The following is a 24,116-nucleotide window of genomic DNA, read 5'->3' on the forward strand; positions in this document are numbered from 1 at the left end:
AGCAAAACGGTGCAAAACGTTTTTAGATTGAACTCACCCATTTGAACTGAACCCTCCCCTTCAGGTAGGTCAAATTACATGGTGACAAAATATGTCTTTCTTACATTTCCAGTAACAGAGTAAAGTAAAGATACACTGAAAAACCAAAGGCATCCACATATCACATCTTTATTTACTAGTAAGGCATGGAACTTTGGCTCCCTTCTATGGGTCTATTGGTGCAGTACTCATATCACGTAACATGAATGAATATGAAATAATGATATAAAATCAAATCTTCTAAGGCGAAGGAAAGGACAGTACAATGATAAAGACACTAACAACAAAGTACAGAAGGTCTATGAGTTGCATGTGTGCAAAACAATCGGCTCGTATACTTTCTGAAAGTTACAACAATTGTCACAGGACGAGACTGAAAATAAAGACCAACAGCAAATGATCTAAAGTTATGCTGAGTCTGGAGGTCTAGCATTTAGCGCTCAAACAATAAAAATCTGACCTGCATGACATCAACTGATTCCTTCCAAGTCTCACTGTGTGGTTCCTAAACGTGGGCTAGCTTCTGGGTCAACCATGATATACGATTATCACAATTTGAGATAATTTGTCATTCATCTCCCAATAAAATAAATAATTCATGCAGTTATCATCACACACAACCAAAAAAATCTATATTTTTACCATAGGAAAAGCATGCATAAGATATTTGGAAACATACAAAACATGCCACAAGCCAAACTTCACAACCCAATCTGAGTGCTACTAGGCTGTCATGTTCTCAATATTGTGGACTATTGTATGGCGTGCGAATCAGGATTGTGTGAAGTGTTTAGTTTAGAATCTTGCAATTGCTTTTTTGAGGACAGCATGGTCGTCTTACAAGATGGCGGCATACAGAATCAGAGGCTGCGTTCCGAATCGCATAGTTCTACTTTTTAGTACCAGTACGTACTACAGCTGCCCCTAGAAAGTACATACTTTGCATGCAGTATGCATCCAATTGGGACACACTACCTTGTCATAACCTTGCGCCTTTAAATTCGGCCACATCCATCGCTGTCCATTAAGCGACATTGTCGGCAGCTGGGATTCATCAAAACGCCTCCATCGCGACTCGCATATGTGACATCATTTCCGCTGAGCATAGGATTGTGGATCAGAATAGCCCGAAAAGTGTGTTGGCTTGCATATTGCAAAATACGACCGGATGTAGTAGGCAATCCTGGTATTTTTGCCATACTGGGACATACCACATCCATTTTTGGCATACTATATATTATGGAAGTACGTTATTCGGAATGCAGCCAGAGAGACAGAAGTACAGCAACTGTTTTGAAACCACATTCACAGGTATCTACATATGAGAGACAATGGCTGCAAAAGTCAGGTTTTGGGACGAAAAACCCTAGACCTCGTCCTGGCATTTCTCATAACTTTATGAAAGCCGAGACGTGTGGGTTAGTGTTTTAGCAAAGGCAAAGATGCACCAGCACACACATTGATATGACACATAACTAGGTGATTTTCCTGCATTTTCCACTTCAACTTTAAAGCTAGAATACTCAACTTCTGCACTGCTTGCTGATTGCGAGGGTAAATTCTGTCTGCCAGGGTAAATTCAATGTGCTTGAGGGGTTACGGTTTGAAGCCTTGGGTATGCCCACACTCGAGGCGATAGTCATAGTAAAACGTCCCTTGTTGCTGATTGGATCTCAGCATGCACACACTGTTTGAACCAGGTGTGGCCACTCCTCAATGGGAGGACGCACCCTCAGCTGCAAGCTGCTTTTTTTCTAAAGCTGTCTAAAGGTGTCAAACTCCAACACCAAATTTAAAAAATTGCTGTAGCAGAGCCAAACAGCGGGCTACAAAGAGGTCCTCATTGACTGATCCCTCAATTTTATCACTGCAATATATTTCATATTTAAACTATTAAAATCCTATGTGTTATAGCTTTAAAGCCACAAGAAGTTGGAAATTACCTCATTTGGAGACTGTGAGTGCTATTAAAAATGAGAAAATAAATTATTTGTTGTATTCATGTGCAGTTTAAAAGCCATAGATTGTTCATTCAGGTCGATTGCGTCGCCTGAGGCCAGTCGCACGTGTTTCGGGTGTTTCGTCTCGAAGGTGTTGGGCAGGCCCTATTTTCACAATGTTTGTCTCACAAGAACCTTCTAAAGACGGCATGAGATCAGTGTCATCCAATTCCTTCTCTTCCTCTCCTTCTCCCTCCTCCTCCTCTTCTTCCTCCTCTCTCTCAGGATCCTCTAGTAGGCGCTCTTCCTCCTCTTCTGCATTTGTCACATTTGTGTCCATGGGAGTGGAATGCCCTGATGTCTCTTCTCCTCCACCATTTTGTTGCTCCGTTATTGTGGCCTCCTCAGGCGTATCGTCGGCAGCCAGGGACTCTATCAGGTCGTCCAGGTTTCTCTCGCAGGACGGCTCTGAAAGACCAAACAGGTGGAAGTTTAAAACCAAACAGGTGGGAGTTTAAGACCAAACAGGTGGGAGTTTAAGACCAAACAGGTGGAAGTTTAAGACCAAACAGGTGGGAGTTTAAGACCAAACAGGTGGAAGTTTAAGACCAAACAGGTGGGAGTTTAAGACCAAACAGGTGGGAGTTTAAGACCAAACAGGTGGGAGTTTAAGACCAAACAGGTGGGAGTTTAAAACCAAACAGGTGGGAGTTTAAGACCAAACAGGTGGGAGTTTAAGACCAAACAGGTGGGAGTTTAAAACCAAACAGGTGGAAGTTTAAGAGAACCTCAGCGACTGACATAGGGTCTGTCCCAATTCAAGGGTTGCATCCTACCTAGGTCGCAGCCTACGCGGTCTACGTAGGTCGCGTCCTTCAGGCCAGGTAGGCCGGATGTAAACGTTTTGTGAAATGGGACGGTCTAGCCTACGGAGGATTCCCAACTCGTAATTTTGTTGCCTAGGCAGCCCCAAGCGCGTGCCAAGCGCGCCGCATGCCGGTAGCGCGACCTGTCCTGAGGTAACTTAGCGCGACTTGTCCTGTTGTTATGGAAACACCACAGAAAATGCCTATCTAAATCGTCCATCTAAACAGGCGTAATTTGGATAAAGTTTCCACATATTGGGATTATATGGTGGTACTATCAGGCATGAAATTGTATTAAAACGTAATAACATTAACATCAAAGCGGTTTAAAAACGTTCTAAAATCCGAGCAATGGCGGCTGGTACAGTAATTAATCCGGACCGAAACGCATTCTGGGAGGGAGGCCGCGAAGGCAGGCCGCGAAGGATCCATCAGTTGTATCCTTCAAATTCGTCAAAAGTAGGCCACATTTGTGGGCTGCATTCGGAGGACTCTTCGTAGGCTGAATGAATTGGGACAGCACTTGTCGCCCCGCTGTGACGTAGCAGCCTTCAAATCTGGCCTAGGTAGGATGCAACCCTTGAATTGGGACAGACCCATATTGTTGATATCTTAAGTCGTAGCCTATGAGGTGCAGACAAGGTCATGGAAGACAGCGTCACCTTCAATGTTAAGGGGAGGACAGTCCATGCCTCTCTTCTTCATCAGGTAGCGTATGGTCTGGAGTTGGGACATGATCTCATTCTTCTGCTCCTGAGCCACAGACTTGACACTGTAGAGTGTGGGGTGGGTTTGTGGGGGGCACAATCAAACATTCTGTCCAATAGCAGTTAATGTCCAATTCATAATTAGCTGCTGACATTGGGAAGGCAACTGAACACCTTATCTTACCATGAGAATGACAATGATGGTCTTTGTATGTGGTTATGTGTGTAAGGAAAGACTATAGGCTATAAGGTTACAGAGGTGATACTGTATACCTCTGTATTACTACCAATATTAAGGATCCATATTAAGGATCCATTGAATTGTCAATTATTTTGATCAATCTGAAACGTCTTTTGTAATTTTCCTTCATTTTTTACCCGAGGCTTAACTCTGTCAAGATCCCTCCCAGATCGCAAATCTGATTATCACTAATTTGATTGGTTGAGGATGGAGAGCATCTCGTAGTGTGAACCAGCAACTGAAAGGAAGCTGTCATGCCAGGAAGCATCTGAGAAGGTATTACCAGGTCATCAGTAACATAGTCTGAGTGAATAAACCTTAACATCACAGTATGAAGACTGTTATTACTCTACTGGATAGGATTAGTCAAATAGTTTAGATTTTAAGTTTAATTCTTCTTGTGCCCCCTAATTAATTACATTAGCTAGCTAACTGCCAACCATACAGTACTGTACATCCTTAGTGATTGTGAGTCTGCATGTTACAGTATAATATCAACCAACTAATGTTAGCTAATTACTTCAATTTGCTTTATGCCGGCCTTACACCTACCTACGTCCCCCCCGATTTCAAAGTCTCGGACAAAATTCCAAAGTCGGAATAAAATCTTGAGTCTTGCTGGAGTTGCTGCGCGCTCCCGCTCTCGTTACAGTAGGTGTAAGTTGGTCTTAAAACTCGATTCTGACCAGTCTTTGTCACGTCTTGGCCTTACGACAATATCAAACATGTTTGATATTCTCGCAAGTCTTTAGTCTTGTCTTATGCAAATTGTGTGGTTCAATGATGTGACCATTATCAACCAATAGGCGATTTGCAGAATCCTAGTCTGTGACTAGTCTGTGACTTAAAACTCTTAAAGGTCGTTAGATGTGACAGGGTGTCAGATGACAGTCTTTTAAAAAATCTTTTTAAATGTTTATCAAAGTCTTCTAGTGTATGGACAGCATTAGATGACGGCAGAATGGCATTCAAAACATTTGGATAGACAAAAGTATGTACTTCATTGATTATGTCTAAGTATTAAACACAGTTGATTAATGAGTCACATAGCAAATGGTGAATTAATTTACTGATGCAGTTGGCAGTGATATACTTCCCTCTAAACAGCATCAATGTATCATTTGATCAGGTGAATAAAGCAGGTGCTCAGAGACGCAGTGCAGAGGCAGGTGGAGGTGCACGGTCACAGCAGGTGATTATAGTGTTAAAATTAAGTGTTAAGACTCCGTTTTGACATATGTTTTGTTAGTAGGCAGATAGACAGACAGACAGACAGACAGACAGACAGATAGATAGATAGATAGATAGATAGATAGATAGATAGATAGATAAACAAACTGCCTACAGTGTGAATGAGCGTCAATTTGTTTTTTGAAACCTATTCCCTCTAGAATGAAGTATCTTGTGAAAGTGTTTGCGCATACTTGTAGCAGCAGATGTTTCGGTAGCATACAGGATGGCCATTTTTTGACCCCACCAATATTTAAACAAAACCTATGCCCTTTTGTGTATGTGTGTGTGTGTGTGGGGGGGGGGGGGGGTATAACAAACTTCACTCACCAGTTCGTCAGGGGATCCAGCTGGGTGAGAATGGAGTTGAGCATCTTCTCTGTTTGTGCTAGCCGCTGCTCCAGCTCGCTAAGTTGACTCTCTAAGGAATTCAAACAAAGCCGCCGTCATGCAAAGCACACATCTATAGACCACATGGTCTGAATAAACAAATGTGTGCCAACAGAACCCTGAGGTGCAGCATCTCACACACCTGTCTCCTCTGACTTTTTGGCTCCTTTGGCAACCTTGTTTTTTTGGGCTTGAGAGTCATCTGCTGACTTGATCTGAAGAGAGAGGTCAAGAAAAAAACAACCTGGATGTCAATATCAATCTGGTCATATCCTCAATTACATAGCCAGTATGGTACATTATAAAATGGACACACGGTTCCTGTGTGTGTGTGTGTGTGTGTGTGCAAATGAGAGGGAGAAAGATATCCCTCCTATTCAATTAGACTTATGCGTTACCTTCAGAAACTTGTACGCTGCAAACAGGCCCACTCCAATGGCGTAGAGTGGCATTAGTGTGAACACATAGCCCTTGTTGCTATTCGGTTTGTACTTGTCATTTTTGATCTCCTGCTCCATCATCATCTTCATCTGCTGCATATTCTCCAGAGTCTGAGCCTTGGAGCCGGGTGGTGTATTCATGCTGACAGGCTGCCCTCTTACTGCACCCGGCCCTGGACCAGGACCAGCTAGGAAACACCACATATGATGAGGATAAACATACAGTGTACATGGCAAATTGATTCCAAAGAAAATTGAAAGCACAGTGCAGATAGTTAATACATTACTTAGACTTGGACAGGAAAAAAGGTGACAATAACTTCCCAGAGTGCAGAACTGAGAAAATGACTTTAAAGTTGTCTTGTTGTCCAGCCAAAATAGTTGCAGGCAGATTATTGGATGTGGCAATGGTATGGCTTTACAATATATTATGTGGAAATTGTACAGCTTTACAGTATATTAGGGGTATTTCTTTCAAAAATATGTAAACATGAAAAGAAATGTATTTAATGTGACAAAAATGATTATTAGGCCTACTCATTTTCGACCAACAATTCAGTTACTGGCTTTTTCCTTTGTAGGGGAGTCGAGTGCTCACCCCTGCATCTACACGACTAGACCTACGTAGCCTGTGTGTAGAAATATCATGAGGCACCATTCTCTTATTGACAAATACATACTGCTAGCTACCTCTTAACGTACCTTTTCTGTTGTACCGTGGATCAAATCCTTTAGTTTCCTTCGACCCCGCAGTCCCAACACCGAACATCCTGGGTAAAACCACAAAAGCAAAGAGTACAACCGTGAAAGCGACCACGACTTGCTGCGATGATGACAGGACCATGATCTTCCGACAGCAACGTTGCAGCAATCACAGCGACAAATACTAGTTGAACTAGCTAGCTAGTGAACTTAAGTCGTTTAACCCAGGGGTGAAATAAAATGACAAAACAATAGTAGCCTATTCGTTGGCTTACTGATACAAATGCGACCATATAATTCGAGCAGAGGACCTCTCCAATAGCAGCTGTTATTATTACTTCAGTGAGCTGCTTCTGTTGAGTCAAAGTAGACATGCGTTTCTATTACCGCCACCTAGTGGACTGGGAGTGCACGGTGTATGTTATTTATTTATTTTTAAGCATACTTACTTTTTCTTTATGTAAGTATGCTCTTATTCAAAATGTTCGTTACATAGTAGGCTAGTAGTTAAAAGCACAAACTTTTGCATGGGGCTTATCTCCTGAACCAGCCCATTAGTGAGTACGAGATTGTAAAAGTCCTGCAAGCAACCAAGAAATGTAAAGCTTATGGTTACGATGGGAAACCCGCTTGTTTTTTTTCTTTTAAATGGCAACACTCTACACCTATTGCATCGGCTCTTTAATCACTGCTCTCTTTATAGCACAGTCCCAGAACTATATGGAAATGTGGTATCATTAACCCTATCTATAAAGGTGGGGGAAAGGATAAGAGAATACCTGTAAACTATCGAGGGATCACCCTGACCTCTGCTGTTTATAAACTGTTCTGCTGTGTGCTACATAACAGGGTCTCTGAGTGGGCGGAGTCCAACAGTATCATCACAGACGAGCAAAATGGGTTCAGAAAGAAAAGGAGCTGTGTAGTGACTAGGGCGGCTGGAGACCCCTGGCCCAGTAATAGTGGAAGCCCATAGACGTGTAACATGAACTGAGTATTGTATGTAATAAAGATCACTCTGTTATTGTACTGCAACACTAAGTCTCCACCCGTTATTTCAGGTCTGACATTTTATTGTAACGCATTTCTATTAAGAAAAGGTGTATATACCCACTTTTATTCCAGTATTATGCCCAGGCAGCATAGAAGTGCCCTTGCCAAGTTTAGATGTGGAGTCGCACCCTTAGCTCTAGAAACCGGTAGATACACTAACACTCCAGTGGAGTCGTTTCTGTACACTATGCAACAGTGGCTCCATCGAATCAGAAGCCCACACCCTATTACACTGAACTTTACAAGGACATTCGCTCAGATTTTTTTTATCTCTCTCTCAAAGCACTTTGAATTTTTTAATGACCTTGATGATCCAAATAAATTGTGAGGGAGAGTGGGGTCAAGCGTAACACGGGGTCAAGTGTAACACCTCAATTTCACCCAATCAGAAGCAAGTTATTGTTATGTAACTCACTCTGCACATGCTCAGTTAAGTCCTCTGTCTGCCTGGAAGAAATCAGCTCATTTTTTGACGATCTTCAGATTTTATGACAAAAAGTCTGTTTTTGAGGTAAGAAAGTTACTTTTTAAATTTCCAGTATTTTTTACCTACTTTTTACCTATTTAACTACTGCCCTGAGTTTTTATTCCCATTAACCTAAAGTCATATCATTTTGATGCCTATTTTGTTAGCTAACAGCCAATATGACTATTAGAAATATGTATTGCCCACTCCTGCTAGCACAAGGAGGTTTTGTCAAAATGACAGCCATGGGGTCAAGTGTAACAGGCTTTCAGCTATTCACAGCTTTCAGCCTATGCCCTTATTTTTAATGAACCAAACATTATCAATGTTTTAGTAAATGGTAATTTAGACTGTATGAAGTAGCTAGGCTAAAAAATCACCTCAGAAATGTGTAATAAGTGTAATAACAAATCTATATGTTTGATTTGGTGTTCCGCTTGATTACATGTTTACATTTCACATTTTAAATGTTTAGGGCAGTGGCTAGTTGCAAAACTAGAATGGAGAAGTAAGACGCCTCCTTCCCTCCACTAGTCTGGGGGTCCACCTTGGGCAAGTGTTAGTACCCCCTAGCCCCCCTACCTGGGGTTACAGGTAAAATCCTGATGAAAGAACAACCAAAAGGAAGAGAGACCCGGCCCGGGGGAAGCCTGGGGCCCTAGTCTGGTGCCAGGCTTAGACGGAGGGCCCGCCTGCGAGCGCCTGGTGGCGTGGCTTACCACGGAGCCCGGCCGGGCCCAGCCCAAATAAGCAACGTGGAAGCACCATCTCCTCCTCCATCGTCCCGTGGACCCACCACCCGCGGGAGGAATTGTCGGGGTCGGGTGCGCTGCCAACTAGGTGGCGGTGAAGGCGGGGGGCACCGACGGACCGGACCCGGGCGGCAAAGGCTGGCTCTGGGGACATGGAACGTGACCTTGCTGGGGGGGAAGGAGCCAGAGCTTGTGAGGGAGGTGGAGCGATACCAATTACATCTGGTGGGGCTAACCTCCACGCACAGCACCGGCGCCGGAACCAAACTCCTGGATAGGGGTTGGACCCTGTTCTTCTCCGTAGTTGCTCCCGGTATGAGGCGTAAGGCAGGTGTGGCTATACTAGCTAGCCTCCAGCTGAGCGCCTCTGTGCTGGATTTCACCCCAGTGGACGAGAGGGTCGCCTCCCTGTGCCTTAGGACTGTGGGGGGGGGGGACTCTGACTGTGGTTTGTGCTTATGCACCGAACAGCAGTTCAGAGTACTCGGCCTTCCTGCAGACCCTGAGTGGAGTCCTTTTGGGGGCTCCTGCAGGGGACTCCACTGTCCTACTGGGGGACTTCAATAAACACGTAGGCAATGATGGAGAAACTTGGAGGGGCGTGATTGGGAGGCATGGCCACCACGATCTGAACCCGAGTGGTGTTTTGTTGTTGGACTTCTGTGCTAGTCACGGTTTGTCCATAACAAACACCATGTTCGAACACAAGGATGCCCACAAGTACACCTGGCATCAGAACACCTTAGGCCGAAGGTCGATGATCGATTTCGTTATCGTATCATCTGATCTGAGGCCATGTGTTTTGGACACTCGGGTAAAGAGAGGGGCAGAGCTGGCCAATGATCACCATCTGGTGGTGAGCTGGTTTCGATGGCGGGGGAAGCTTCTGGACAGACCTGGGAAACCCAAGCGTGTAGTGAGGGTGAACTGGGAACGTCTGGAGGAAGAGCCTGTCCGGAGAGATTTCAATTGCCACCTCCGGCGGAGCTTCTCAGGCATCCCTGTGGAGGTTGGGGACATCGAGCATGAGTGGTCGGTGTTCAAAGCCTCCATTGCTGAAGCTGCGGCTGGGAGCTGTGGCCTGAGGGCCATAGGTACCTCAAGGGGCGGTAACCCTCGGACACCGTGGTGGACAGCGGTGGTCAGGGAAGCCGTCCGACTGAAAAAGGAGGCCTTCCGGGGTATGTTAGCCCGGGAGACCCCAGAAACAGTTGCAGGGTATCGACTGGCCCGGAGGGCTGCGGCTTCGGCCGTGACCAAGGCAAAGCAGCAGGTGTGGGAGGAGTTCGGAGAAACCATGGAGAAGGACTTTCGGTCGGCACCAAAGTGTTTCTGGAAGACCATCAGACACCTCAGGAAGGGAAAGCGGGGGACCATCCAAGCTGTATACAGCAAGGAGGGGACACTGCTGACCTCAACTGAGGAGGTTGTTGAGCCTTGGAAGGAGCACTTTGAGGAACTCCTGAACCCGACTAATCCACCCTCCACGATCGAGGCAGAGCCGGAAGATGATGGGGGGTCGTCAATTTCCTTGGAGGAGGTCACTGAGGTAGTCAAACAACTCCACAGTGGCAGAGCCCCAGGGACTGATGAGATCCGTCCAGAAATGCTGAAGGCGCTGGGTGTAGAGGGGCTGTCTTGGTTGACACGCCTCTGTAACATTGCGTGGAAGTCTGGGTCAGTGCCGAAGGAGTGGCAGAATGGGGTGGTGGTCCCAATATTCAAAAAAGGGGACCAGAGGGTGTGTGCGAATTATAGAGGCATCACATTACTCAGCCTCCCAGGGAAAGTTTACTCCAAGGTGCTGGAAAGGAGGGTCCGGCCGATAGTCGAACCTCAGATCGAAGAGGAACAATGCGGATTTCGTCCTGGTCGTGGAACTACCGACCAGCTCTTCACTCTCGCAAGGATCTTGGAGGGGGCTTGGGAGTTTGCCCAACCTGTCTACATGTGTTTTGTGGACTTGGAGAAGGCTTACGACCGGGTCCCTCGAGAGGTCTTGTGGAGGGTTATGCGGGAGTATGGGGTGAGGGGGTCCCTACTTACGGCCATCCAATCCCTGTACACCCAGAGCGAGAGCTGTGTCCGGGTCCTCGGCAGTAAGTCGTCTTCCTTTCCGGTGGGGGTTGGCCTCCGCCAGGGCTGCGCTTTGTCACCAATCCTGTTTGTGATTTTCATGGACAGGATATCGAGGCGTAGCCGTGGGGAGGTGGGTTTGCAGTTCGGTGAGCTGGGGATCACGTCGCTGCTTTTTGCAGATGATGTGGTCCTGATGGCATCAGCTGCCTGCGACCTCCAGCACTCTCTGGATAGGTTCGCAACTGAGTGTGAAGCGGCTGGGATGAGAATAAGCACTTCTAAATCTGAGGCCATGGTTCTCAGCAGGAAACCGGTGGCCTGTCCGCTCCGAGTAGGAAATGAGTCCTTACCCCAAGCGAAGGAGTTCAAGTATCTGGGGGTCTTGTTCACGAGTGAGGGAACCATGGAGAGGGAGTTTGGCCGGAGAATCGGAGCAGCTGGTGCGGTTCTGCAGTCGCTTTACCGCACTGTTGTGACAAAAAGAGAGCTGAGAGGCAAAGGGCAAAGCTCTCGATCTACCGGTCTATCTTCGTCCCCACCCTCACCTATGGTCATGAAGGATGGGTCATGACCGAAAGAACGAGATCACGGATACAAGCGGCCGAAATGAGTTTTCTCCGGAGGGTGGCTGGGGTCTCCCTGAGAGATCGGGTGAGAAGTTCAGTCATCCGGGAGAGACTCGGAGTTGAGCCGCTGCTCCTTTGCGTCGAAAGGAGCCAGTTGAGGTGGTTCGGGGATCTAGTGAGGATGCCTCCTGGGCGCCTCCCTAGGGAGGTGTTCCAGGCGTGTCCGGCTGGGAGGAGGCGCGGGGTAGACCCAGGACTAGGTGGCGGGACTACATCTCCGCACTGGCCTGTGAGCGGCTAAAGATTCCCCAGGCAGAGCTGGTTGATGCTGCTAGGGAAAGGGATGTCTGGGGCCCCCTGCTGGAGCTGCTGCCTCCGCGACCCGACCCCGGATAAGCGGATGAAGATGGATGGATGGATGGATTTTAAATGTTTGTCTATGTTAAAAAGGCTAATAAATGATTAAGTTATGAAATATGTTTAATGATGATGTTAACTTAATACAATGTTTTAAATATCTTATTTGTGGTTGTTTTGTAATGTGTTACTTGACCCCACACCATGTTACACTTGACCCCACCCGTGGGGTCAACTGTAACATCTGACTTCTCAAAAATAAATCAATACTGTACTCTTTATGTAATTTATGGGGACTTTTACATGATATGGTAGGGTTATAGCAAGCATGCAAGCCCCAAACAGCTCTGCTGCGAGCCCACCTGCCACACAGACTCACAGATACCGTAAATGCTGATAGCACAGCGCAATTTTACGGCTTGCGCTAGAAAAACAATAGGCAACTCTTAACTCTAGCCAATTTTATTGCATTAACTATTTAGAGGTGCGTAAACACTATTTAGAGGTGAGTAAACGCTATTTTGTGAATGTAGGTGGTGTGTAAACTGTGTTTACGTGCGTTAGCCTCCACTACAGCCCTGCTGAGGAGTGAGTTTAACCATTTCAACAAAATGCATTCATGGGCGGAGGCCTAATAGGTCCAAATATTCTTGAGAATGAAGGAAGACCTCTTACCAAATTTCCTCTTGCTACAACTGGCTTGAAGCAAGCCACACTATAATGCTTAGCCAGTGCGCTGAGAGCATGTGTGCTGAGAGCATGTGAAACAATGCATGTGAATTCAAATTCAACACATCTACTGTGACCATTACTGTATGTGTTGCTTGCCCTATTGGTCATTGAAACAGATGATGACTTCAAGTCAATAGTCAACGGCTACGACTATCTGGTGGACTTCCTGGACCTAACATTCCCCACAGAGAGGCCTGACAGAGAGCACGGCTATGTGAAGGTACACTGGTTACACTCATTGCTAAAGCACACAGGACACAAACATGATAATTAAAGCACACAGGACAATATCAAAAGTATTTAGATCAGGGTCCAAAACACAGCTCGAGCACCCAGTCGTCCATTTCTGCTGGCTGCCATCTCTATGAGGGCATACAAGTCATTCATCTCAGTTGCAGCTCTTATCTATTTTGGCACCCAATGGGGGAATAAGCTTCCCATCAGGACAGCAGGGTCACTACCTATCTGTCGCAGGAGACTCAAGACCCATCCTTTTAGAGTACACTGGGGCTTCTCCTCCACTTACCTCTCCAACTTGTAAAATTCCCCCAACGGTTACCAGAAATGGTTAACAGTCACTGTTAAACCAATGTTCTCTTGCACTGTGAGTGCTGATGTCAATTGTTCTTATATAAGGCATTACTGATGATTTAGTTTAGTTTGTTGCATTTATTTATTTGTTTGTTTGTTTGCTTGTTTGTATGATTGTTTACAGTATTTGAATACAAAAACATTAACCACACAAGGAGAAGAGATGCATTGTACCAGATTTAGCTACTAGCTAATCTCCATCTGCTGTCCCTGGGCAGGTCAACAGAAACACTACTACATTTAATACAAATACAGTTTCAAAATGTAAATAAAACCTCTTCCCCAATCATCACCTACATTAGCCTATAATCATAATGTCGTGGTTGGAATAAGAAAATCAAGGTGTCTCTTAAAATACAGACTGTGTCTGTAGTAAGATTGTAAGATTGATTTCTTAAAATCCACTTTTTGACATCAGGAAAAAATATAGAAATCTGTACATGTTTTCAAACGGTCAGGGAGCTTGTTTCATTCCTTAATGGCCTTAAAAGAAGAAAAAAAAGATTGTGTAAAAGCAGAGCTTTTTTTGGGAATGTAAAGTCGGTTCACTTTCTCTAGACTAAATATACTTAAGTTGCTCTGGATAAAAAGTGTAAATGCACTTTGGAATTTAAATAATGCGAGGATTATGCAGTTAAAGTGCAGACTGCATCACAGACTTCAAGAAGTTATTGCATTCTCCCATGTGCTAACCATGACTATTGTATATAATGTTAATCTGTCTATACTTTTGGCACTTTTAAATTTGGGGAACTATGCACAAAGGGTGGTGTCATTTTAAGCAGTTCAACTGATATGGATGCCTTCCAATATATCCAATTATAGCTGCCTGTCTGCACTTAAATCGCAGTCATCTGTATGTTACAGTACTGTATATTAGAGATTGTGTGTACAATTGTAATTTTCCAAACACTGCACAACAGAAAGACCAATACACACCCTGAAAAGAGGGTAAACACAGTGGTATTTGTGACATTTGGGGGTGAAATTTGAGGCTGTCAAGGTATTACACAAATGTCAAGTGCTGGAGATTATTTTCAATAGTGTTACTACAGGTGACTTGGTGAAGATTAACTTGCTCAGTCATTGAATTCCATAGTGGTTTTCAATTCTTAAGACAGGCTTGTCACTAGCAACTTTAGGTCTATTTAAATCACTAAGTCCAATATGGTATTATCATTGTCATTATAAATGTTCCTTCTGTGTAGATCAAGAACAGGATAGGAGTCATGAGACGTGGTGAAGAACGGCCTGCTCTGGGACGACCTGTACATCGGCTTCCAGAGCCTCATCCGCAGGGACCCAGACGTCTACCACCACAAGTAAGACCTTGTCTCTTCATCCTCCTTCCATACCTCTCCCCTCTCTGCTCTCCTTCCACGATTCCTTCCCACAATACCTGTGAGAAGGACAGTTTCTGAATCTGAATATTTCCCTCATGTCATAATTTGTTGGTCAGCTACTTTGTGACATTTCATATTTTGTGTGCCCGCCATGTTTATTTTTTGTCTTGGTGTTCAGGTTCTGGAACCACTTCCAGACAGAGTTGCCCTTGACCGGGCCAGACTGGGATCAGTTCCTACAGCATCAACCACAAGAGTCGAGGACTGAGGAGCCCGAGGGGGTGGGAGAGAATGGTGACTCTGCTGACAGGTGTACATTATCTTAGCTATGATGCCTCCACCAAAACCAGTGACAATGGTTTCAGGTATGAAATTATGTACTGTAATATAAATAATAATATTTCATTTTAATTATGAAGCACTTTTTGTTGTCAGACATCTCAAAGTGCTGAATGAATGTACTGTCCATGTATATTAAACATGTGTAATAGAAAACATGATGTACAAGTCATGTTTGACACCTCTAAGTCATTCAAGCAAGTTTGGGTTTTAGTGAATCACAATGATTGTCTGGGGGATGTTAATTTCAGCTGATTCAAATCTTGAATCTAGAGTAATGAAGTACAGTGTAACATTGAATACTAAACCAAGTGCGTGAGAAAAATGTTTGTTTACTATTGGTAATTGTCTACCCATTTTCAGTGGAGGGTAACAATAAATTAACTAGTAACTAAGTACTGTAACTAATTGATCTATTAATAGTTGAACTCATGGAGCATAGAACACAGTTTAGATGTTTAGAGAGGTCCTTTGGATTGAGTCTGGAGATTTTTTCAGTTTGTTGCAAATAAATTTGTGCTCTTCTTTTTCTTGCATTTTCATCCATCTTTGTGCCTTTCTTACACTCCACCCCCTCCTCTTGAATGTTGTGGAACTATCTCTCTATTACAAGTTAGGGAGTAGAAGCCATGTATGCATTCTGCTTATTAGAGACCAACGTTGCACCACATGAAGAGTGGCACGTCACTTTTTTACTACTTCCTCCTTCCGTCAGCACAGATACTATTGAAACAGTTCAGTTCCTGTGTGACATGGAGTTGTGACAGTGACATGGGAGACGTGACAGATGAAGAGCTGCTCTGAGCTGAAGTATGGAGCAGATATTGTTGTCCCACCTGCTTTGCACAGCAGTGCTTCTTCCAGGATTGTCTTGTGTCAATGAGTCAGGGGTTGATTCACTGCCAGACATCACTGACAAAACATTCATCAACGACTGTGTGAGGGTTCACAACGGGGCCCGGTCTGCAGTGAAACCAGCTGCCAGTGATATGCTGTACATGGTAAGCAGCACTAATGACAGCATGCATGCATGGATTCTAAGCTATAGCACACATTACATATTTAACGCTTATGTTCAGTATACATTATGTACTGCAAGAGTAAGGGTAAGTGAAGCACCTCAAGTGTGCACTTGGAGGATAGGTTCCTCCTATTGCAATAGCAATGTCATAGTTATTCCAATAAATTAGATATTTCCTTACCAATCTAGAATTCCTAGTGTTTGTTAGACAGAAACTGAATCATATATAATTAAAAGTGACTTATTTCTAACCTTAAACCCTTGTTTCTACCTTTGCTTGTGCTGATGATCATCCCTTCATTGATGCTGGTTTTGTCCGTTTTCAGACTTGGGATGCGGGCTTAGCTGTCACTGCCAGGGCATGGGCCAGGAGATGTACTTTCCAACACAACATCTACCTGGAAGATGCCAAACGAGTCCATCCAGAGTTCTCCTCTGTGGGGGAGAACATCTGGGTAAGATCTGGCTCCCAGTTCTCTGTGGAGGAAGCTGTAAAACTCTGGGTCAAGGAGGTCGACTTCTACTCCTATCAAAACAATAGCTGTCATAATAATACACTCTGTGGTCACTACACACAGGTACAGTATAGAGTTAACTTTCAATTTTTTGTCTCTAACTTTAAACCTTTAGAAGTGTAAGGGGAAAACAACATATACAAGATAATATGATGTTGTGACTTGCCATACTAACATCTCATACAATACCAAAATGTGTGCTTTGCTCATCAAGGGGAAGTTGTCTCACATTTCATCATCTTTGCTGAAAGAGTGTTTTTATTCCCAGGTTGTATGGGCTACTAGCTACAAGGTAGGCTGCGCTGTCCAACTCTGCCCAAATGGAGTAGAGCACTTTTCTCCAAAAAGCGCAGCTATATTTGTGTGCAACTATTACCCACGGTAATTCAATCGGAGCACACACATCAAATTCACAAACATTCATTTTATAAAATGTGCGTTTCACATAAGAGTACCTTTGTGTATGCTTTACAGTTGATAAAACAAAACAAGTACTAGGCTTTTTTCTCAGTACATTGTTTCCTTCTGCAGTGGAAATGTGGTAGACCACAGACCATACAAGACTGGGGCTGCATGCAGAGCATGTGAGGGTAAAAACAATGAATGCCAAGATAATCTCTGCCGTGAGTATCAGCTACAAACAACCTTCACACTGAGGAGGCAGATGTCTTGCTCATGGTTGCTATAAGTCACAGTTGCAATTAATTCTGAAACGACCCTCGAAACCCAAGAGAAAACTGCAGCAGAATGGAACACTGGAATACTGCTAGTTTTCTTCATCCGTTTTCTATAGCTCTTTCCTTGCCTAACACCAGCTCTCACTATGTTTCATAATAAATAATAATGGATCATTAAAGTTGCCCTCTCCCCTTACAGGCAATCCAGAACGAGATGCACTGAGAAGTAAGTTGTTTGTTTTATTCAACTGGCTGTCTGCCTGTCTGAGTTCAGAAATAAATACACTATTTAAACAGTCAGTGTAACCAATATGATTCTTTCGCATTCAGTATACTAGCCTAAAAATAAGAAAAGGCGTCACACTTCCTTATGTCATACATTGTATAGTGTATCTATCCCTTCATGTAAACTACATGTCCCTTCATTTGGATCCATTCCCCTTCTATTCCACTGTTTGCATTAAGTGACCTGGTATTGACGTATGTGTGTGTGTGTGTGTGTGTGTACAGGCTACAACTGGACCCCTGACTGGGACCCCGCCCTGACCACCTGTGGCTCCTTCTGCCTGGCCGTGCTGGTCATCAGACCTCTGGGTCTCCTCATCACTGTCATCGCTGCATGCATAGTTCACCGATTTTACCCTGAGATGTTCTGCTATGAGTAGCTGCAGGGTTTTCAGTCATTCATGTTACTGTAGATACTCCTCAGCCATGCATGCATGACTTATTTTAGCTACAGCATGCGGCATCTGAGTAATATATTCATGAATCAATCAATCAATGTAAGAAACAAGTCAATGTAAAATGCCTTCTTTTTTTTACTGCATCCTTACAAATGTCACAACATGAAAAATGGGGCAGAGAAAGAATAGAGAACTGAATATGATGAACTGGGCAAAAAACAAATATCTTAGGCCTCTAACTGTCCCGGATGTTTTGCAAGCATGGTTTATACACAACAACACCGCCGTGTCTAATTGTCGAGCGCCATTTTGTCTGTAGCCTACCTATAACTTTATCATTTTACCCTCGCATGCTTTGCTCAAGCTACATGCGGTACATCACAGATGAAAATTTAAATTTTCAAACGTATGTAGGCCTATACATCATACATTTCAATCATCCATCGTAGGTCTTAAAGGAGTAGTAAAGGGAAAATGCATGTTGAGCCCCGTTTTAAGGTTACTTATGATCATATACAATGGTTCAGATCAAAACGTTGACAAAACTAGCACTTTTGAGAAAGTCTGATAATTGCTCTACCACCGTTTTGGTCATACAATGGATGTGGGTGGGCATCTTAAAAAATCTTTCAAAAACATGTTAAACTCTCGATTTCAAAGACAAGAAACTCACTGAGGTGTTAGTTGGCGTTCTGACATATAATTCACCATAAAGTAAGATTCTAGTTCATCTGGAAAGGCTTTTTTAAATATTTAGCATAGAACTATTTAGTCGCAGTACATATGTGTGTAAACTTCCGCAAACTAGGTAGCCTAGCAACATAAACAATAACAATAGCTACCGTAAGTAGTTCCGCTTCCTGACTCCCCTCTGCGGATTGATCTACACATCTACAACGGTCGTGTCAATACAAGTCAATGGATTGCATATCTAATCTCACGCGAGAACCAGGGGTCATTATGGGAAGGAGACAGCAAGTATCCTTGAGACCGAGAGAAAGTCATGGAGATGATAAAGTGTGTGTGACAGAGCGAGTGCGAGTGACAGACAAGTGCCTTGTCAGACATCTCAAAGTGCTGAATGAATGTACTGTCCATGTATATTAAACATGTGTAATAGAAAACATGATGTACAAGTCATGTTTGACACCCTTAATTCATTCAAGCAAGTTTGGGTTTTAATGAATCACAATGATTGTCTGGGGGATGTTAACTGATTTCAGCTGATTCAAATCTTGAATCTAGATTCTAGAGTAATGAAGTACAGTGTGTAACATTGAATATAAACCAAGTGCGTGAGAAAATTGGTAATTGTCTACCCATTTTCAGTGGAAGGTAACAATAAATTTACTACTGTAACGAATTGATCTATTAATAGTTGAACTCATGGAGCATAGAACACAGTTTAGATCTTTAGAGAGGTCCTTTGGATTGAGTCTGGAGATTTTTTCAGTTTGTTGCAAATAAATTTGTGCTCTTGCTTTTCTTGCATTTTCATCCATCTTTGTGCCTTTCTTACACTCCACCCCCTCCTCTTGAATGTTGTGGAATTACCCTTATCTCTCTATTACAAGTTAGGGTGTAGAAGCCATGTGTCATATATTCTGCTTATTAGAGACCAACGTTGCACCACATGAAGAGTGGCACATCACCTTTTTACTCCCTACACGTTCTACTTCCTTCTTCCGTCAGCACAGATAAATTTGAAACGGTTCAGTTCCTGTGTGACATGGAGTTGTCACAGTGACACGGGAGAAGTGACAGATGAAGAGCTGCTCTGAGCTGAAGTATGGAGCAGATATTGTTGTCCCACCTGCTTTGCACAGCAGTGCTTCTTCCAGGATTGTCTTGTGTCAAGGAGTCAGGGGTTGGTTCACTGCCAGACATCACTGACAAAACATTCATCAACGACTGTGTGAGGGTTCACAACGGGGCCCGGTCTGCAGTGAAACCAGCTGCCAGTGATATGCTGTACATGGTAAGCAGCACTAACGACAGCATGCATGCATGGATTCTAAGCTATAGCACACATTACATATTTAACGCTTATGTTCAGTATACATTATGTACTGCAAGAGTAAGGGTAAGTGAAGCATCTCAAGTGTGCACTTGGAGGATAGGTTCCTCCTATTGCAATAGCAATGTCATAGTTATTCCAATAAATTTGATATTTCCTTACCAATCTAGAATTCCTAGTGTTTATTAGACAGAAACTGAATCATATATAATTAAAAGTGACTTATTTCTAACCTTAAACCCTTGTTTCTACCTTTGCTTGTGCTGATGATCATCCCTTCATTGATTCTGGTTTTGTCCGTTTTCAGACTTGGGATGCGGGCTTAGCTGTCACGGCCAGGGCATGGGCCAGGAAATGTACTTCCCAACACAACATCTACCTGGAAGATGTCAAACGAGTCCATCCAGAGTTCTCCTCTGTGGGGGAGAACATCTGGGTAAGATCTGGCTCCCAGTTCTCTGTGGAGGAAGCTGTAAAACTCTGGGTCGAGGAGGTCTACTCATATTGCTATGGAGGCAATAAGTGTTCTAGTAATAAAGGTTGTGGTAACTACAGACAGGTACAGTATAGTTAACTTTCAATTTTTTTCTCTTTAACTTTAAACCTTTAGAAGTGTTCTGAGTAAAACTCTGGGTCAAGGAGGTCGACTTCTACTCCTATCAAAACAATAGCTGTCATAATAATACACTCTGTGGTCACTACACACAGGTACAGTATAGAGTTAACTTTTAAAAAAAATTCTCTAACTTTAAACCGTTAGAAGTGTAAGGGGAAAACAACATATACAAGATAATATGATGTTGTGACTTGCCATACTAACATCTCATGCAATACCAAAATGTGTGCTTTGCTCATCAAGGGGAAGTTGTCCCACATTTCATTATCTTTGCTGAAAGAGTGCTTTTATTCACAGGTTGTATGGGCTACTAGCTACAAGGTAGGCTGCGCTGTCCAACTCTGCCCAAATGGAGTAGAGCCCTTTTCTCCAAAAAGCGCAGCTATATTTGTGTGCAACTATTCCCCACGGTAATTCAATCGGAGCACGCACATCAAATTCACAAACATTCATTTTATAAAATGTGCGTTTCACATAAGAGTACCTTTGTGTATGCTTTCCAGTTGATAAAACAAAACAAGTACTAGGCTTTTTTCTCAGTAGATTGTTTCCTTCTGCAGTGGAAATGTGGTAGACCACAGACCATACAAGACTGGGGCTGCATGCAGAGCATGTGAGGGTAAAAACAATGAATGCCAAGATAATCTCTGCCGTGAGTATCAGCTACAAACAACCTTCACACTGAGGAGGCAGATGTCTTGCTCATGGTTGCTATAAGTCACAGTTGCAATTAATTCTGAAACGACCCTCGAAACCCAAGAGAAAACTGCAGCAGAATGGTGTTGCACAGCACTGGAAAACTGCTAGTTTTCTTCATCCGTTTTGTATAGCTCTTTCCTTGCCTAACACCAGCTCTCACTATGTTTCATAATAAATAATAATGGATCATTAATGTTGCCCTCTCCCCTTACAGGCAATCCAGAACGAGATGCACTGAGAAGTAAGTTGTTTGTTTTATTCAACTGGCTGTCTGCCTGTCTGAGTTCAGAAATAAATACACTATTTAAACAGTCAGTGTAACCAATATGATTCTTTCGCATTCAGTATACTAGCCTAAAAATAAGAAAAGGCGTCACACTTCCTTCACACCATCTGTGTCATACACTATACAATGTATCTATCCCTTCATGTAAACTACGTCCCTTCATTTGGATCCATTCCCCTTCTATTTCACTGTTTGCATGAAGTGACCTGGTATTGACGTGTGTGTATGTGTGTGTGTGTACAGGCTACAACTGGACCCCTGACTGGGACCCCGCCCTGACCACCTGTGGCTCCTTCTGCCTGGCCGTGCTGGTCATCAGACCTCTGGGTCTCCTCATCACTGTCATCGCTGCATGCATAGTTCACCGATTTTACCCTGAGATGTTCTGCTCTGAGTAGCTGCAGGGTTTTAAGTCATTCATGTTACTGTAGATGCTCTTCAGCCATGCATGCATGACTTATTTTAGCTACATCATGCGGCATCTGAGTAATATATTCATGAATCAATCAATCAATGTAAGAAACTGTTTCTGAAATAAACTTTAGAAAATACCTTCTTTTTTTACTTTGTCCTTACAAATGTCACAACATGAAAAATGGGGCAGAGAGAGAATAGAGAACTGAATATGATGAACTGGGCAAAAAACAAATATCTTAGGCCTCTAACTGTCCTGCATGTTTTGCAAGGTTTATACACAACACCACAGTTTCTAATTGTCGAGCGCTGTTTTGTCTGTACCTATAAGACAAGAAAAGGAAAATGCAGGTGGTCTCGTCAACCAGCTGAGTCAGTGCACCTCTCTGGACCGGATGTGTGGCCCTTTAATAAACCAGTCACAGGACGGAGAGGTGGAGAAAAACACGTCTTTGCTCAAGCTACATGCGGTACTCTCATCACACATGCGAAAATTTAAGTTTAAATTTTCAAACGTATGTATACACATCATGAATTTCATCATAGAAATCCTTCCATTGTATTAAAGAGCTAGAGGTCTTCACAAATGCAGACCCCTAATTAAGTCAGATGTCTCAACGCATCCAGTGTCGTCCTCTTTCTGTCCCTTGCTGTCAACGTGCAGGTCTCCACAGCTCCCCTTTGAATGCAACACTGTCCATTACACTGTCCATCACTGTCCAGGCTTTGCCAAGCTCACCCTTACTACTTCTTTTTCTTCTTCTGATTCTTGGCGGTAGCCGTCTCAGGAGCTGGGAGGACTGGAGGGGCACCTAGCTTTTTTGTCTTGGCTTTTTTTACTTTAGCTTTGATGGCCTCAATGTCGATTTTGCCATCTGAGGGAGCTACAAGGGAAGACAAGAAGACAGAGATGTGGCGTTGATATAGTGCAGTGCCAGTGAAGTCTTGTTTTTCATGACCTATTTCAGTTTAGCATACACTAGGGCTGACCCCGACTATTCGATCGAAGGAGCCCGATTCGAACGCCAGTCTCACATTTGAATAGTCGCAGTTGCAGGAAAATGTGGTCATAAACTCAGGATCATTCCATTCGGGCTCTATGTAGGTGCTAAGTGTGTGCTTTTACATAGAATTACCTGGTTTCTCCCAATGAATCTGGTTTCTCCCAATGAATCATGATATAGACTCTTTTGGTATAAATATCAGCCTATTAATAACTCTTAATAAAAATGTAAAACTAATGTGCTTTCGATAGATCTCCTTACTGTGCGGGGTCAGCACCATAGGCTAAACATACATGGATGTCTTTGGTTGATGATATGCAAATTAGCCATGTTTGAATTCACACAATGTGAATATAGCCTAGTTGATTGCCTGGCTTGTATTGTCAAAGGCATTTTGATTTAGGGCATGTGCGTTTATTTAAAACTATGCCTATATTTTCATTATGGCCATTTTTATACAGGTAGGCCTATGCAAATAGAAAAACATGATTCCACGATCAGTCAAGGATAGGCAAGACTTGCGCAATCAGATCCAACTAAATGATTATGGTGCGTTCGTTTGTGGTCGGACGTGGCAAGTCGCAAGTGGCAAAATACCTACCTCCGACCTGTGTGCATTCGAGCTATAGCGAATGATATGATGATGATATATGATATTGACATCAGCCGGCAACTGGGGGCTGAGAAACGTATCCGAATTTGCGACGAGGAAGTGCGAGTTCATGCAGCGTTTTATTTCATCATTCCTAGTAGCAAGACGCAATTTGCCACCTCCCAGTTATAAACGAACGCACCATTAGTCGGGGACAGCCCTAGCGTACACAAACAATTACGAAACAGAACACACTTGGATATTATGCAATGCATGTAATGACCTTGTTAATGGGTTTCATCACACCTAGACCAATGGCATCATTATAAGGAATGAGCACGGTACGCACCTTTGTTGGTCCTCTTGGCAACAGGTTTTTCCTTGGGTGGAATAAAAGCCTTGTTTCTCTCCGTCTGCTTCTTGGTCAACGCCTCAGCTTGTTTAACCTTTAACAAATTGAACGGGAGATGAATCAAGACATGAATTTGTACACTTTGGGTCCCTGCACTCACTATGGGGTGATTGTTTTGTATTGTATTGTATTGCCGTGAACAAGTAAAGTTAACTATGATGGTTGAACGACTGGTCGATGAAGGTGCTGACCTTGATCTCTTCCATCCTCTTCCTCTTCTTCACACTCTCTCTGAGGAAGAACTCTCCTGTGGCCAGCTCCTTGTCAATCTACAATCACAACAACCAATGAAAAGCATCATTAAGCAGAGCACATTCTACCAGGATGAACTGGCTTCCTGTATGCAG

General features: G+C 43.5%; 4 protein-coding genes across 4 annotated transcripts; 3 read left to right on the top strand and 1 right to left on the bottom strand.

Moving 5' to 3' along the window:
* Positions 1–204: 204 nt before the first annotated feature.
* On the bottom strand, positions 205–6,849 carry LOC311317097 (uncharacterized protein). Its single transcript, XM_084448112.1, has 6 exons — positions 6,556–6,849; positions 5,812–6,041; positions 5,556–5,628; positions 5,354–5,444; positions 3,508–3,617; positions 205–2,447 (listed from the first exon to the last, which is right to left on the bottom strand). The coding sequence occupies exons 1-6, from the start codon at positions 6,695–6,697 to the stop codon at positions 2,068–2,070; spliced, it is 1,026 nt and encodes a 341-aa protein (XP_084304238.1). The 5' UTR covers positions 6,698–6,849; the 3' UTR covers positions 205–2,067.
* Positions 6,850–12,666: 5,817 nt separating this feature from the next.
* cmah (cytidine monophospho-N-acetylneuraminic acid hydroxylase) lies at positions 12,667–14,820 on the top strand (the record flags this gene model as incomplete). The annotated part of the gene is given in 4 exon segments (XM_084447763.1): positions 12,667–12,780; positions 14,360–14,385; positions 14,387–14,473; positions 14,673–14,820. Coding segments are annotated over 4 exon segments (375 nt in total), but the record flags the coding sequence as incomplete, so codon positions are not given.
* An 825-nt stretch (positions 14,821–15,645) lies between these two features.
* On the top strand, positions 15,646–17,711 carry LOC311316829 (glioma pathogenesis-related protein 1-like; the record flags this gene model as incomplete). The annotated part of the gene is made up of 6 exons (XM_084447764.1): positions 15,646–15,834; positions 16,181–16,432; positions 16,638–16,750; positions 16,901–16,953; positions 17,246–17,272; positions 17,557–17,711. 6 exons carry the CDS (start codon positions 15,646–15,648, stop codon positions 17,709–17,711), a joined length of 789 nt encoding a protein of 262 aa, XP_084303890.1.
* Positions 17,712–19,518: 1,807 nt separating this feature from the next.
* Positions 19,519–21,745, top strand: LOC311316830 (glioma pathogenesis-related protein 1-like; the record flags this gene model as incomplete). Its single annotated transcript, XM_084447765.1, has 6 exons — positions 19,519–19,707; positions 20,054–20,305; positions 20,660–20,772; positions 20,923–21,014; positions 21,276–21,302; positions 21,591–21,745. 6 exons carry the CDS (start codon positions 19,519–19,521, stop codon positions 21,743–21,745), a joined length of 828 nt encoding a protein of 275 aa, XP_084303891.1.
* Between the last annotated feature and the right edge of the window lie 2,371 nt (positions 21,746–24,116).

This window comes from Borostomias antarcticus (genome assembly GCF_949987555.1).
Source record: "Borostomias antarcticus genome assembly, chromosome: 13".
NCBI lineage: Eukaryota > Metazoa > Chordata > Actinopteri > Stomiiformes > Stomiidae > Borostomias > Borostomias antarcticus.

Coding starts and splice junctions, on each gene's coding strand:
- LOC311317097 (XM_084448112.1), bottom strand. CDS start 6,697: ATGGTCCTGTCATCATCGCAGCAAGTCGTGGTCGCTTTCACGGTTGTA. Junction 6,042..6,555: donor TCCACGGTACAACAGAAAAG/GTACGTTAAGAG, acceptor GGTGTTTCCTAG/CTGGTCCTGGTCCAGGGCCG. Junction 5,629..5,811: donor CAGCGTACAAGTTTCTGAAG/GTAACGCATAAG, acceptor CTCTCTCTTCAG/ATCAAGTCAGCAGATGACTC.